Source organism: Dacryopinax primogenitus, assembly GCF_000292625.1.
Source record: "Dacryopinax primogenitus strain DJM-731 SS1 chromosome Unknown DACRYscaffold_27, whole genome shotgun sequence".
Lineage (NCBI taxonomy): Eukaryota > Fungi > Basidiomycota > Dacrymycetes > Dacrymycetales > Dacrymycetaceae > Dacryopinax > Dacryopinax primogenitus.
Genome location: NW_024467224.1, coordinates 214,305 through 227,858, shown reverse-complemented (window position 1 = coordinate 227,858; position 13,554 = coordinate 214,305). Strand labels below are relative to the sequence as shown.

At 54.3% G+C, this 13,554-nt stretch overlaps 6 protein-coding genes across 6 annotated transcripts; 5 read left to right on the top strand and 1 right to left on the bottom strand.

The window, feature by feature from the left end:
• Positions 1-48: 48 nt before the first annotated feature.
• DACRYDRAFT_97521 (uncharacterized protein) lies at positions 49-2,079 on the top strand. Its single transcript, XM_040777462.1, has 7 exons — positions 49-85; positions 137-185; positions 241-297; positions 349-375; positions 428-1,399; positions 1,453-1,605; positions 1,657-2,079. The coding sequence occupies exons 1-7, from the start codon at positions 56-58 to the stop codon at positions 1,929-1,931; spliced, it is 1,563 nt and encodes a 520-aa protein (XP_040623640.1). The 5' UTR covers positions 49-55; the 3' UTR covers positions 1,932-2,079.
• A 777-nt stretch (positions 2,080-2,856) lies between these two features.
• Positions 2,857-4,259, top strand: DACRYDRAFT_25556 (SWIB-domain-containing protein). Its single transcript, XM_040774213.1, has 3 exons — positions 2,857-3,591; positions 3,645-3,839; positions 3,890-4,259. Exons 1-3 carry the CDS (start codon positions 2,912-2,914, stop codon positions 3,924-3,926), a joined length of 912 nt encoding a protein of 303 aa, XP_040623639.1. The 5' UTR covers positions 2,857-2,911; the 3' UTR covers positions 3,927-4,259.
• Positions 4,260-4,449: 190 nt separating this feature from the next.
• On the top strand, positions 4,450-7,249 carry DACRYDRAFT_119951 (MFS general substrate transporter). The gene is made up of 10 exons (XM_040770905.1): positions 4,450-5,276; positions 5,329-5,352; positions 5,405-5,565; positions 5,614-5,717; positions 5,770-6,016; positions 6,070-6,294; positions 6,344-6,404; positions 6,453-6,600; positions 6,648-6,937; positions 6,991-7,249. The coding sequence occupies exons 1-10, from the start codon at positions 5,063-5,065 to the stop codon at positions 7,170-7,172; spliced, it is 1,656 nt and encodes a 551-aa protein (XP_040623638.1). The 5' UTR covers positions 4,450-5,062; the 3' UTR covers positions 7,173-7,249.
• A 1,548-nt stretch (positions 7,250-8,797) lies between these two features.
• On the top strand, positions 8,798-10,631 carry DACRYDRAFT_92059 (MFS general substrate transporter; the record flags this gene model as incomplete). The annotated part of the gene is made up of 8 exons (XM_040777038.1): positions 8,798-8,864; positions 8,991-9,072; positions 9,121-9,146; positions 9,192-9,763; positions 9,809-9,869; positions 9,918-10,065; positions 10,129-10,409; positions 10,480-10,631. 8 exons carry the CDS (start codon positions 8,798-8,800, stop codon positions 10,629-10,631), a joined length of 1,389 nt encoding a protein of 462 aa, XP_040623637.1.
• A 29-nt stretch (positions 10,632-10,660) lies between these two features.
• DACRYDRAFT_25555 (ribonuclease H-like protein) lies at positions 10,661-11,579 on the bottom strand. The gene is made up of 4 exons (XM_040774212.1): positions 11,420-11,579; positions 11,122-11,368; positions 10,960-11,062; positions 10,661-10,904 (listed from the first exon to the last, which is right to left on the bottom strand). Exons 1-4 carry the CDS (start codon positions 11,545-11,547, stop codon positions 10,834-10,836), a joined length of 549 nt encoding a protein of 182 aa, XP_040623636.1. The 5' UTR covers positions 11,548-11,579; the 3' UTR covers positions 10,661-10,833.
• Positions 11,580-12,014: 435 nt separating this feature from the next.
• Positions 12,015-12,977, top strand: DACRYDRAFT_60097 (uncharacterized protein; the record flags this gene model as incomplete). Its single annotated transcript, XM_040775613.1, has 2 exons — positions 12,015-12,585; positions 12,640-12,977. Coding segments are annotated over 2 exons (909 nt in total), but the record flags the coding sequence as incomplete, so codon positions are not given.
• Positions 12,978-13,554: the final 577 nt, after the last annotated feature.

The window sequence follows — 13,554 nt, the reverse complement described above, 5'->3', positions numbered from 1 at the left end:
ATCTAACATTTATCACAACATTTGAACACCAGAAAATATGGCACCCAACATTGTGATGAATTCTCCCGAGCAGGTCGCCCTTCAAGTTCGTGCATACGAGAATAACCGATGTTGCCATATACTGACGAAATTGTAGGAGGCTGTCAAAAGGGACATGATTGAGCGTGGATGGCAAGCTGAGGATGGTGAGTCTTCTTACTCTTGATAAGATACTGGAGTTGGTACTAACATCATGGATAGATCCAGCCACATTGTCTGAATATGCCGTAATCATGCTCATTAACGGCAAGCCAGAAGGTGATTATCCAGGGTTTCAAACAGAAGATCCCATGCTGACACAGAGATTAGATCAGGTCGACGCTGAACTGAGCGAAAGTGAGTTGTTCAATTTATCTATTTCGGTGCCAACATCTGACATTGTTCTCAGTTATTCCCGACTACGACTTCGGGTTCAGCAAGTGGCTTTTCGCAGAAGCAGAGCGCATTGCCTCTGGCATAGAGAGCGCTACTCCAGCGCCCCCAGCACCCGCATCTCCTATTCATCGCCCAATCTCGCCTCCCCAATCTCCCCCTCAAGACTCACCCAACGGCCCCTCCCTCAAGCGTCAACGGTCAAGCTCTCCAACAGGCGCAAACAAGGCGCCCCGCACAAGTGACGCACCGCTTGCACCACGCGCGATGAGGGATCGTCCGCTTCGTGGCAGAGGAAGGGAAAGGTCTTTGTTGGAGCGGATGGGTCCTCGTCCTCAACAAAAGAATGACGAGATCCAGGCACGGATCGATGCCATCACTGGTGGCAACCCTGGCCTCGTTCCACAACAGCCAGGATGGCAAGGAGCGCCCATGCCTATGGGCCCTGGGTCGCAGGACATGGCCGCGATGGAGATGCAGAAGCAGTGGCAGGATATGATGGCGATGCAGATGGCAATGATGCAACAAATGGCTATGATGAATGGAGGCATGCCGTTCATGCCAGGTGGAGTTGTAAACCCGAATATGCAAGCAACGCCCCAGAGGGCCGATAATCAACGTGGGCGTGGCCGGGGAAGAGGCCGCGGAGGGAGCACGCAGGCTGGGCAAACGAGGAACGACCTCGTCGAAACTCCGGCTCTTGCCCCACCTGTAGCACCAACACCAGCTCCTGTTGTCGCACCGGCACCCGCCCCTGCTTTGAAGCCCACCCCTGCACCTGTATCACCCGCAACTCTAACAACGATCCCCGGAACTCTGTGCAAATTTGGCTTGAAATGTACTAACCCGATGTGCCACTACGCACATCCCTCACCTGTTGCGACGGTCGAGAGCGGTTTGGTGCTCAGTGAAGAGATCTGCCCCGATGGCAAAAACTGCAAAAACCCAGAGTGCGTGAGGGTGCATCCTAGTCCTGCCAACGCAGAGTGTGAGCAATTTATTCTTCTCGTCTTTTATCCACCGCCTAACTGTACCTCTCAGCTAAAGCGATTGCCCCGGCGCCTGCGGTATTCCAAGGCATCATGTGCCGCTTTGGCGCCAACTGCACACGGCCGGACTGTGTATTTGCGCATCCGTGGAACAAAGCCGCTCAGTCGAATACTCCTTGCCGGTATGGGATCGCCTGCACCAGAGGCAAGCATCTTTCGTTCTTGTGTGTGGATTGCTGTGCTGACTGAGATACAGCTGACTGTGTGTTCTCCCATCCACAGGGCCGCTCACTTCCGTCTGCCTTCCACAAGGGACTCGATAACACTACAACCCCATCCAAGCTCAATGGTGCTGCCGCACCGTTCGTGAGCAAGAACATCACACAAACATTCAACACTCCGTCTGTCGCTCCTCCGGCTACTGAGGTTGTTTCTGGTACTGCTGGCTCCGCTGGCGCTGCTGTTCCGACTCTTGGGAAGCCTGTCGACCCACCACAAGAAACGGCTGCCAAAGTTGAGACCGCGGCTTGAGCCACAACCCATGCGATAGGGCAACAGACAAACATCAGCGTCTCTTCTTTCTTTTTCTCTCCTTAGTAATCTCAGTTTCTCATCGTTGTACACTCCATTACAATATTTTACAGATGGCACAAAATGGTATATACAAGAGGGCCAAGCGCCCCACTGATCTCAGGATCGGATATTGCCCGCCTTCTCGTGTGTTATGTGAAACGGAAGACCGTATTTGGCGATTCGCTGCGACTTCCATTCTGTGCCCCTTTTTGTCATCAAGGGAATTGTGTGTCATGATCAGTACCCGCAAGTAAGTGCGCGTGGATGAATGGTAAACGCCCACAGAACCGAGTCTTATGCTGCAGAGATAGGACTCTATGACTCGTCGCTACTGTCTGACATTCGGGCAAAATGAGAGGATTTCTAGGTCATGAACGCAGAACGCCGAGCCCATGACGAAAACTGAAGCCCTGAATACAGCCTCCTCTTATGTAAGATTGGCAGATTGCGGGATCTTTGGCATGGCCTCCCTCCGGAACTGCAGCCCACACTTGTCAGGGACCAGCTGATGGTAAAACTGGTGGGGGAGGATATGTTTAACGCAGCTTATCTTTCAGTAACTTTCTATCTTGGAGTATATAAAGAATCAGGAAATTTATAGCAGGGTGATGACCGCGCATACACGATAGCTCAGTTGAAGTTCTACGACGGTTGATCGCTTCTGAGGGCGATTATCAGCGGAAGATTCACGCGCCGACGTGCGTGAGAAAAGCCTCCGGACGAGTGAGATCGCGTGGTTCCTCAATCGACCTTCCCGGGAGGCGGTAGCAGCCAACATCCCTTCCCATCGCCGTCGCCCCCGTCAGCGCCCCCGGAGCGCATACACCTGCCAATCCCATCCATTACTCCGACGACCACGCCCGTGATATCCTACCCACTCCCCCGCGATATCCCCTCAGTTTCTCCCAACTGCGCCCTATCTTAACCCGCCTCTCAGGATGACGTCCGTGCCCGCCCTCCAGCCGCGGATCTACGCCATCCTCTCGGGCCCGAGCACTGACTTGGAGACCATCAGCGCTAAGCGGGTGCGCAAGCAGCTGCAGGCAGAGGACCCGCTCGTCACACCGGACTTTATCAGGGACAACAAAGCCGCGATCGACCAGCTCATCGCGACTGTGTTCAATCAGGTCAAGGAGGAACGTCAAACGGGGATACTGCCCCCGGCCAACCCTGGACCTGTGGGTGGTACCCTTGGTACGGGGATGGGTGGGACGTACCAGCCAATGCAAGGTTACAACGCTACGGCTGGACTAGGGCTTGCGTTGCCGAACATGGGCTATGCGGCGAGCGCCTCGCATGCGGGTTCGAAGCGCAAGTTTGAAGACCTTGCGCTGTCCCAGAGCTCACCGGGAATGCCACTCCAAGCGCATCCCACTGGATATGTGAACACGAAGCAGGAGTTGTCCGATGCCCAGCTCGCGAGACAACTCAGTGCTGAGCTGAACGGCCATTCGACGCGTGGTGCCGTGACAGCTCCACCAGGGAGCCTCGCGAGGAAGGCGGGCAAGAAGAAGACAAAGAAGAGCAAGGAGGAGGTGGAAGACTCTGGCGGAGAGGGCGGAGAGAGGCCAAAGAAGAAGGCGAGGGGTGGCGGGTTTCAAAAGCCATATGCTCTAAGGTGGGTTTATGTATACATATCAGATAGGGTGAAAATAACGCGCATATATGCAGTCCTGCGCTCCAGGAGCTGACAGGCGAGACGGCGCTGCCCAGACCGTTGGTAGTGAAGGCGCTGTGGGACCATATCAAGGCGAATCAACTGCAGAACCCACAAAACAGAAAGGAGATCCTCTGCGATGACAAGATGCGAGCTGTGTTTGGCATGCAAAAGATTGACATGTTCAGGATGAACAAGGAGCTTGGAAAGTGAGTCTGACCGATGAATCTTGCTTCCAGCAGACGTTTATCTCCCACAGGTATCTCGGGGATGTTGTAGTCGCTGGCGAGGCCTGAACACAAGACGACGACGAACACGATATGCCGTGACGAGCTCCGAGTCTGTATTACTGGCTCACGACGTCTTTTTTGGGTTTTCTGGAGAGCGGTCCCTTAGGCACAGCAAGGCGATGTTGTTCACCCGCCGTTCAGGTTGAGAACGTGGCCAGATCTCTTGGCTCTTGTCCACATGTTCCACGTGGTGCGGTTACAATGCCAACTGGCACCGTTACCTGCTACGTACGGTGCCTTTTCCAATCTGCGGCATTCCCGGCGTGTGCGCCGTAATGTAAATATACTCTTATTGTACAACTCACTCAGTGAACATGGCAGAGACAATCGAAATCAGTTTTCTGACATATTCGTATACATGTTCCCATGGCCAATCAATGGCCCAGTTCGGCCTATGTAACCGGTTATCACCGAAAGCGGGATAATGACGAGCCCTGATTTGCTTTTCAACTTCTTACAAACTTCCTTTATCATGTATCTTCTGCCCGCCTCACAATCACAGCATCAACAGTTTGTCCTACCCCGGCGGGACAGGTGGCAGGACGGCTTGGCGGCCCGGCATCGTCGCGTATCCTTATCCATTTCATTCCTTCTTCTTCGTCTCTAATGACGCGCGGTCGGATCTCTTACCTTCTTGTATCAGACGATGCTGTCCACGTTTTGTACCTCTACGCGGCCGAGCAGAAGGTAGAGATATCACCCGTCAGTACAGAACGTGCCGTCACCTGTCCCGCGTCCTTCCCCATGCGGGGTTACGGGAAGCTCAGAAGTGCAGAAGTACGCGCTTCGTCGATCTGCCTGATCCCCGCTCTAACTAGTACTGCCGTGTTTTCCCTCCCACGGGGTTGGAGCAAATGGCCCTATCTCGATCAAGGGAGCTTTCTGGGCGGTTGCCCCGGTGGTAATAGAAACTGTCATCAGTGCCTGGGGCCTAACCCGAAAGGACCTGGTGGAGGAGCTGATGAGAAGAAAATGAGGGCGCGGGCTATTTTCGCCGCTCCTTCGTTAGGTACAAAACCCGACGCATGAAGGTCTTTTGTTGTCCTGCGTCTCTGAAGGTTGAATCATTCCCGCGCTTATGATCTTCCTTACTCTTTTACCCCCACTCAAATCGGACATTCTCTGAACACAAGCCAGCAAAGATGTCCTCCGTCGAAGACTCTAAAGAGCAGAAGGAGATGATCGAGAACTGGTCGACCTCACCCACAGCAGAGGCAAGGGTCGAGCATGTCAACGAGAAGGGCGAAGTCGCGCATATCGATGCGGCACTTGCGAGACGTGTGCATGACCCAGAGGTGCGGAAGAAGATCGAAAAGAAGTTGCTATGGAAGCTCGATTCCAGGTTGATGCCAACGGGTATGTTGTCACTGAATCCTGACCAAACTACTCTAACTTGTGTGCTGAACAGTCATTGTCATCTTCATTTTGAACTGTACGCGTCTACACAAAAGGCTCCAGGTGTTCGACGCTGACCATATGTTGAGACATCGACCGGAACAACGTATCCACCGCTCGCCTCAGTGGATTGCAGCAGGACCTTGGACTTAGCGGTGAGGTCTTTCTTCGTATTGCGCGTGGCGCTGTTGACTCATCCCAACCGCAGATGTGCAATATGAAAGCTGCATTGCCATTCTCTATTCCAGCTGTATGCTTGGAGTAAGCTTGTCATATTTGAGCATTGCCTGATGAGCAGGCAGATATCACTTTCCAGACACCGTCCAATCTGCTGTTAAACTATGTCTCCAAGCCGTCTTTGTACATCCCTATCATGGTCATCCTCTGGGGTCTCGTGTCACTGTACGTCTTCTCCTCATCCTCCGTCACGTCATCCGTCCTGATAATTTCCTAGTCTCACCGGCGTTACCAACAACTTTACCGGCATTGCTCTATGCCGTGTTGCTATCGGAATCCCTGAAGCAGCATTTTACCCCGGAACGATCTATCTTTTGTCACGGTGGTATACCAAAAAGGAACTCGCATTCCGCTCCGCTTGGCTGTATGGCGGGCTGATCATCTCGAATGCTTTCGGGGCGCTGATGGCGGCTGGAATTCTAAGCAACTTGGAAGGGAAGCTGGGGGTCAGAGGCTGGCGATGGGTATGCGTTGCTCCGCTTTACAGTATCGCTCGCTCACTTCAGTGAACTTACAGCTCTTCTACGTCGAGGGCGCAATTACCATGGCTGTGGGCCTCATTGCTATGCTTACTCTGCCAGACTATCCACGGAATACCTGGTGGCTTACAACAGAAGAGAAGATCGTGGCTCAACAACGGCTGTCCGAAGATGCTGGCGAGGCCGATCAGGACTCCCCGGGAGACACAGCCTGGAAGGGCTTCAAGATGGCGATCACAGATCCTAAGGTCCTCATTTTCATGGTATGAATGGCTACACATGATCTTCGAACTCATCTAACAAATTGTCAAGTTCATGACATTCGTTCAGTTGCTTGGCTTGTCGTTTGTGAACTTCTTCCCGACGCTTACACGTAAGTGCAACATTATCTTATGCTATTATTTGTTTATACTCTCCGTAGAAACATTGGGTTTCTCCACAACCATCACTCTGCTGCTTTGTGCACCTCCTTGGGCGTACGCATTCGTTATCTGCATCACGAATGCGCGTCATTCCGATTGGGCGGGCGAGCGTTTCTGGCATTTAACCTGGCCTTGGATGGGCGTGATGTAAGGGAAGAACACCTGCATGCAGTTCAATGGCTGACCAGGTTTAGTGTCGGATACATAATTGCCATGTCGACACAAGCACTTCCGGCGCGCTACATTGCACTATTCCTCATGGCTGCTGGGTATGCCGGTTTCGCTCTCACTCTCGTCTGGGTATCGAACTCGTTCCCTCGTCCTCCTGTCAAGCGTGCTGCGGCGATTGGGTTGGTGAATGGTTTTGGAAATCTTGGCAATCTGGTGGGAAGCTACGTGTGGGATGCTAGGTTTGGACCGATCTACCGGCAGAGCATGGGTGTTGGTCTTGTTGGTCTCGTTCTCGCCATTGGCTGCGCTTGGAGTAAGTCTTCTATCTCGGCTACGTCTGATCAAATCTAATGTCCTCGGTACAAGTTATCCGCATGCTTCTCCAGCGCATGAACAAGAACATCGAACGTCTAGAGCAAGCTATGGATGCTGCCGGCGCGGATACCGAGAATCTAGACATGGATCGTCTGCGTGCGACAGCCGAGATTGAAGGTATTGCGCTCGATGAAGCTGCGGCTATGAAGAAGGGGTTCCGCTATCTGCTTTGAGGTGATAGCACTCTTGTGTATAGTAGAATCTTAAACCCCACTTGCAAATTTGGGAAAAATCAATGATTGTGTTGTCGCGTGTTTCAAAAACGAGTGAATCGGGCCGGTTGCGGAGCTATTGCCAAAGGTCTCTTTCCTCGTGTCGTACAAGAGGAAGGATGAAGAGACCAGGACAATATTCTAATCACGATTGTCCCCCAATTTACTACGAAGGTGTGGTGCTTGGTAGATTCAATGTACAGGCAGGCGGTGCTGACGACCGGCCCTAATCTGGCACGCGTGACCAACAACACCGTCCCCTTGTGATCATCATCATTGACTTTTTCAGAATAAGATAGCACGTCTTTGCATGAATACGCACTCTGTATGATCTCAATCGCTTTCTGCGATTGCAAGCTCTGAATGGATTTGGTCCCTACGATTGAGCAACATGGCTCGCCAACTGGCGTACTCATTTCGGACACACATCGTACGGCGCCTTCCTACTACAAGAGAATCACCTTCTCCTGCCGCTGAATGTGCCATTGTTGTCATTTTAAAGGATTATCCAAGGTGATCAGGTATGTCCCCCACAGCTGCAATACCGACCCATAGGCCCTGGTCTGGAGTGACGCCAAATTAGCTCTGCCCTCGGGTGTTGAGCTGGCAGATGCTCCCCCGTGCAGATGTGAATGTTGTCTGATAAACAGAAGATGGTTGATGCTCCCCTTTGCGGTGTATGTGCAAGTCTACTCTTCTTGAGGTTGTCCGTTTTTACTGGTTTTCACCTAGGCACTGGATTAACTGGAAGATAAGACCCCATCACTTAGGGCAACTGGCTTGCTGGCAGCAGTCCAGTCTTGTGCTATGCCTAATGCTCTGCGTCCATGTTAGTCCAACAAGTAATTTTAGCTCAGCTCAGAGGCCTCCTTGACATGCGAACACAGAAGGAGAACCGAAGGTGGAGGACGCACAGGTGTGGCAGAAGAAGACCACAGTTGGAAGCATCAACGATCCTATGCGCTGCCGTAAGTGGTTCTGCCAAGCGGCATGTATATTGACGCGTGAGGTCATATGGCGTAGGAGGGAAAGAACGAAACATTGTGGTCGCGCAAGATGTTAGACGCGCACAGCGTCACGAACAAGGAGCTGCTGTGGAGAAGGATGACCGCAGGCGGAGTTTCCGGACCGACGCGACGCGCACCAATTTGGGCAAGTCTCAACACCAAACTTCACGCCAGCTGTATTGCCGACTACCAGCCCGTGGCTCGGGGGGCGGGTAGGACGTCTCCTTTAAGCCCTTAGTTGGAACATGGTACGAGAATAGGTACGACTATCGGGATAGACGCAATGTACGTGGCCAAGTGGAGGAAAGGGGGCCGGGATAGCTGGTGAGGTTTCCGATGCTCTATAACCCCCCCTGGCCCAGCACATCTCACGATTCGCCCGAACACGATCAAGCTCCAGCATCCGTACGGCGAGGAAACAACTCGAGCAACAAATACTGGAAAAGGATGTCTACATCGCCAACAGTCTCCAGAGGAGAAGCGGAGAACTTTGAGACACAGGAGGAGGCCAAGCTCGCGAGCGTCAACGAGAAAGGAGAAACAACCCACATCGACGTCCAATTGGCTGGGGTTCATAACATGGAAAGACGCAAGATCATTGAGAAGAGGTTGGTCCGGAAGCTGGATATGCGGTTGATGCCCACTGGTAAGTGAGATTGCTCTGTGCACTTTGATTGCCCATTCGGTTGAATCAGTGATCATTATCTTCATCCTCAACTGTATGCCTCTTTTGCTATGTTGATGCTGAGGTATCGGTGCTGAATATTGAAAGACATCGATCGGAACAACGTCTCTACTGCCCGGCTGAGTGGTCTACAAACAGATCTCAATATGAGTGACCTCCAATATGAAAGGTGCGCATATTTTCCTCGCACATGCTCTCGCTCATCTTGGTCTTGTAGCCGCATCGCCATCCTGTATTCCAGCTGTAAGTCATCATAACTCCCCTGCGATGCTCATTGACCTCTCTCAGACATCACCTTCCAGGTCCCCTCTAATCTCCTACTCAATTTCATCTCCCGTCCCTCGCTCTACATCCCAGGGATGGTCATTCTCTGGGGGCTGATCTCTCTCCTCACCGGGGTGACAAACAACTTCACCGGAGCAGCACTCTGCCGTGTTGCCATCGGCGTGCCCGAAGCCGCCTTTTACCCGGGGACGATCTACCTCCTCTCGCGGTGGTATACGAAAACGGAGCTCTCCTACCGCTCCGCATGGCTCTACGCAGGGCTGATCGTCTCCAACGCGTTTGGTTCGTTGCTCGCTGCTGGGATTCTCGGGAATATGGAAGGCAAGCTCGGCGTGCGAGGTTGGCGCTGGCTCTTCTATATCGAGGGGGCGGTGACGATGGCCATTGGGCTGATAGCGATACTTACTCTGCCTGACTACCCTAGGAACACCCGCTGGCTGAGCGAGGAAGAGAGGGCAGTCGCCCAGCAGCGGCTGGCTGAGGATGCAGGCGAAGCGGACCAGGACGCGGAGGGCGATACGGCCTGGCGCGGATTGATTATGGCTTGCACAGACCTGAAAGTGCCGGTGTTCATGGTCCGTTCTTTCCGCTGCTTCCCACTGCTGCTAATGAGGTACCAGTGGATGACATTCGTCCAACTGCTCGGTCTCTCCTTCGTGAACTTCTTCCCTACGCTCACGCGTAAGCCCGCTCTCCTCATCCCGAAGTCTCACCACTAACGCACCCCAGAAACCCTCGGGTTCTCCACGACCATCACCCTCCTGCTCTGCGCACCTCCATGGGCATACGCATTCCTCGTATGTGTCATCAACGCACGGCATGCGGACGCCACGGGCGAGCGGTTCTGGCACGTCACCTGGCCCTGGATGGGCGTTATGTGCGTGCCCTTCCCCCACTCCTGCAGCACTTGCCTTGCCTCACGTTGGCTAACATCCCCCAGGGTGGGATACATAATCGGCATGTCCACGAAAGTCGTAGCAGCGCGATACATCGCCCTATTCCTCATGGCAGCAGGCTATGCCGGGTTCGCACTCACCCTCGTCTGGGTATCGAACAGCGTTCCCCGTCCGCCCGTAAAGCGCGCAGCGGCAATAGGGCTGGTGAACGGGTTTGGAAACTTGGGAAATTTGGTGGGGAGTTATGTTTGGGGGACGCAGTGGGCGCCGGTGTATAGGCAGAGTATGGGGATCGGATTGGCGGGCTTGGGGGTGGCGGTAGGGTGTGCGTTGGGTGAGTAGATGCGTGGGCTGGTGGGTTCTGGAGTGCGGGCTGACGCGTGCTTGGGGGACAGTGATCCGCTTGCTGCTGGTGCGCGCGAACCGGAAACTCGACAAGCTGGAAGGGGTTTCCCCTTCTGGAGGAGGGTCGAGCGAAGGGTCGCCATCGGAATCGGGGGCGGAGGAGGGGGCGGGGAGGAGGAAGGGATTTAGGTACCTTATTTGAGCGTGCAGGGGAAGCGGAGAGGGGAAGGGGAATGAGTACATTACTAAGAATGCAAGAGTGGACATGTACACGTCCTCTCCGGCTGGCTAGTCCTGGCGCTCCCGCGCGCCTGCTCTCAGCTACTCCTCTCTCACCGACTACGGCTCCTTGGCCTGCTCCTGCCTCTCCCCGTCCTGCTCTTGCTCCTGCACCTGCAGTTTCTCTAAAGTGACCCGTCCGGAGCCCTAACCTCCGCCGGGTCTCTAAATATCAGCTGTCTATAAAACTTCAGCTCTGGGCACACGTCCCCGTCAGTTCCAGTCTGGGCACGGTGTGCAGGGGGACGCACCGGATATCGACCCTTGGATATCTGCGAGCGCGCGATGGGAAGGTTGTTTCCTGTCTAGGTTTGCAGAAGTGGAGATTTGGGGATACCAGCGTTTGCACAGTTCCTGTACACTCTGCATCAGCCACGCCTCCGACCCCAGTCATGCACCGCACCACGCCGCACCTTTATCGAGCTCACATCTACGATCCTATAATGCAGCCAAGCGCACAACCTTGGCATTCCCATCTGCAAAAACGCGCGGTCGACATGCACGCTCGATCCCCCCAGGACCGCACTCCCCTGGTAGGGCACCCAGTGCTTGAGGTAGGAGAGAGCGAGGGACTCGATTTCCTGCAGTGGGAAGGATGAGGATAGACATTGGTCTACGAGGCCTGAGCGGGTGTGGTGTGTCGTGCACCATTCGCCCATGCTTTGTCCTAAATGAATGCGGGGATAACATGAAGCGGGGGAAGGGACACACCGGTCTAGCACGCTCTTCTCTGTTCTGACTACTTCTCTAAACCCGTCATGTACTATATCCAAGTTACCGTTAGTGACGACCATAGCGATCTCCAGTATCTGGTCACGCGTCCAGTCTAGGCCTGTCATCTCTAGGTCGAGCCATACGATTGGCTGGTCTTGGGGGAGGAGGGGGCGAGGGGAGAATGGCATGTTACGGGTGGGTTGGCGCGGTGGGGAAGGGAGGGAGAGGGCGGAGTGGAGTTGTGGATAGAGGGAGAGAGGGGTGGGCCTGCTACTGCTACTGAGGTATCGCCCGATCTGGGACAGAGGAGCGCGCATTACCCTGCGAAGAAGAGGGGTCGTGTGCCTGAACAACTTGAAGGGAATAGGAATAAATCGCTTCCGGTGTGACATCATCTTGGGCGCTTGACTGCACTCCTCTCTTGCAACAAATAGGACAGACCTAGGATGGACATCGCCTAGTACTCAGTCGTATCCCCAATGGGAGGAATGAAGGTCTAGGCCTACTCCGTCTCCCTCACCGTCTAGACCCAGATGAGTTATTCCAAGACACGCTCATCCGATCTGTCACCCATCCAGAAGTGCATCATTCACGCAAACTGCCCTTTTCACCCGAAGCGCTCGCTCGTGCTGCTTGTGATGCACTCGGAGCTTCTCATGTTACTCGATTTGACAAATTGGCAGAAGGACTATCCAATCGCGTATTCCTACTCTCACTCAACACGGGGAAGGATGTAGTAGCCAGGCTCACATTCTGCAACCCCTGCCCAGCCCATGTATCCAATGTGAGCGAAACAGCCACACTCGATTTCCTATCCCACCTCGGTATATCCGTACCACAAGTATACACCCATAGTGCAAAAGACGACGTCGGTGCGCCCTATATGCTCACATCCCTCATCCCTGGGGTAGAGCTCACCAGTAGACTCGGTGCATTCCGCGCCTCTCCGGGGAAACTGATCGACAAGCTCGTCTCTATCCCGTCCAAACTCGCACAGACGAGGTTCGCAGCGTATGGAGCGCTGTATTTTAGGAAGGACGTGCCACCTCTGCTGGAACATGGCTGTGGGAGCAGGGAGATGGAAGACAGGTGGGCGCTAGGGCCATCTGTGCACCGGGTTTTCTGGGGTGAACGCGCAGGTTTGAACATAGACAGAGGACCTTGTACGCCCTCTCTCCTCCATTCCTACGCCAGCTAACTCGCATTCGTTGGTGTAGGGCACACAATCCCCTCCCTAGCTCAAGCGCTAGCCAAAGCCGAACAAGCGCATATCACCGCCCGTTCCACATCTTCCGACTCCCATTCCCCCAAAGCACTCAAAGCACTCGCCCAGTTCCTCCGCATAACGCCCTTTCTTGCCCCGAGGGAGGAGGAAGCGAGGGCAGCGTGTTTGTTACATCCGGACTTACATGCTGGGAACGTGTTTGTCAACCCCGAAGGGGAGGTAGAGATGACGGGGATCATTGACTGGCAAGGAGCAGGTATTGGACCGCTCTACGTACGCGCCCCCCTTCCCCCCAAAAAAGATTCCCTGCTAACCCAACCCTGCGTATAGCAACAAATGCAAACCCCTCCCTTCCTCCTCCCCCCTTCCCCAAACACTCTCATATCCACCTACCTCTCCCAGCTGCAGTCCAACCCCCATCTATCTCTCGCACAGAAATACAGTTCCAGCCTATGGACAGCCGTGCTCTCCGCGCCTGTCGAGTGCTGGCCAGACCCGAGCATGCTCAGGTATGTACTGCTGATGGTGAGCAGGTATTGGGGGTTTTTCTCCCCTTCTCCTGCCCCTGCCTCTGCCCCTGTCCCTGAGCAGGGGGGGTGCCCGATCGGGTTTGGCAGTGAGGAGGGGGAGGAGATCGACAGGGAGTGGAGTGTGAGGCTGGAGCGGGAGGAGAGAGAGGAGGAGGGGGAGTGGGCGCGGGCCGATAGGGGGAGAGAGATGGAGGGGAAGGAGGAGGGGAAGGGTGCGAGATAGTGAGAAGGGGAGGGACGGCTTTGAGGAGGCAAGAGCATGAAAATGGATGAAGGGTCCGATGGACGGACCTATGTGCTACGTGCGACGAACATGTCCGGATCTCGACAGCAGGTCTTCCAGGGCAACACAGGCTGACTAAGTCTGCTCACCTAAG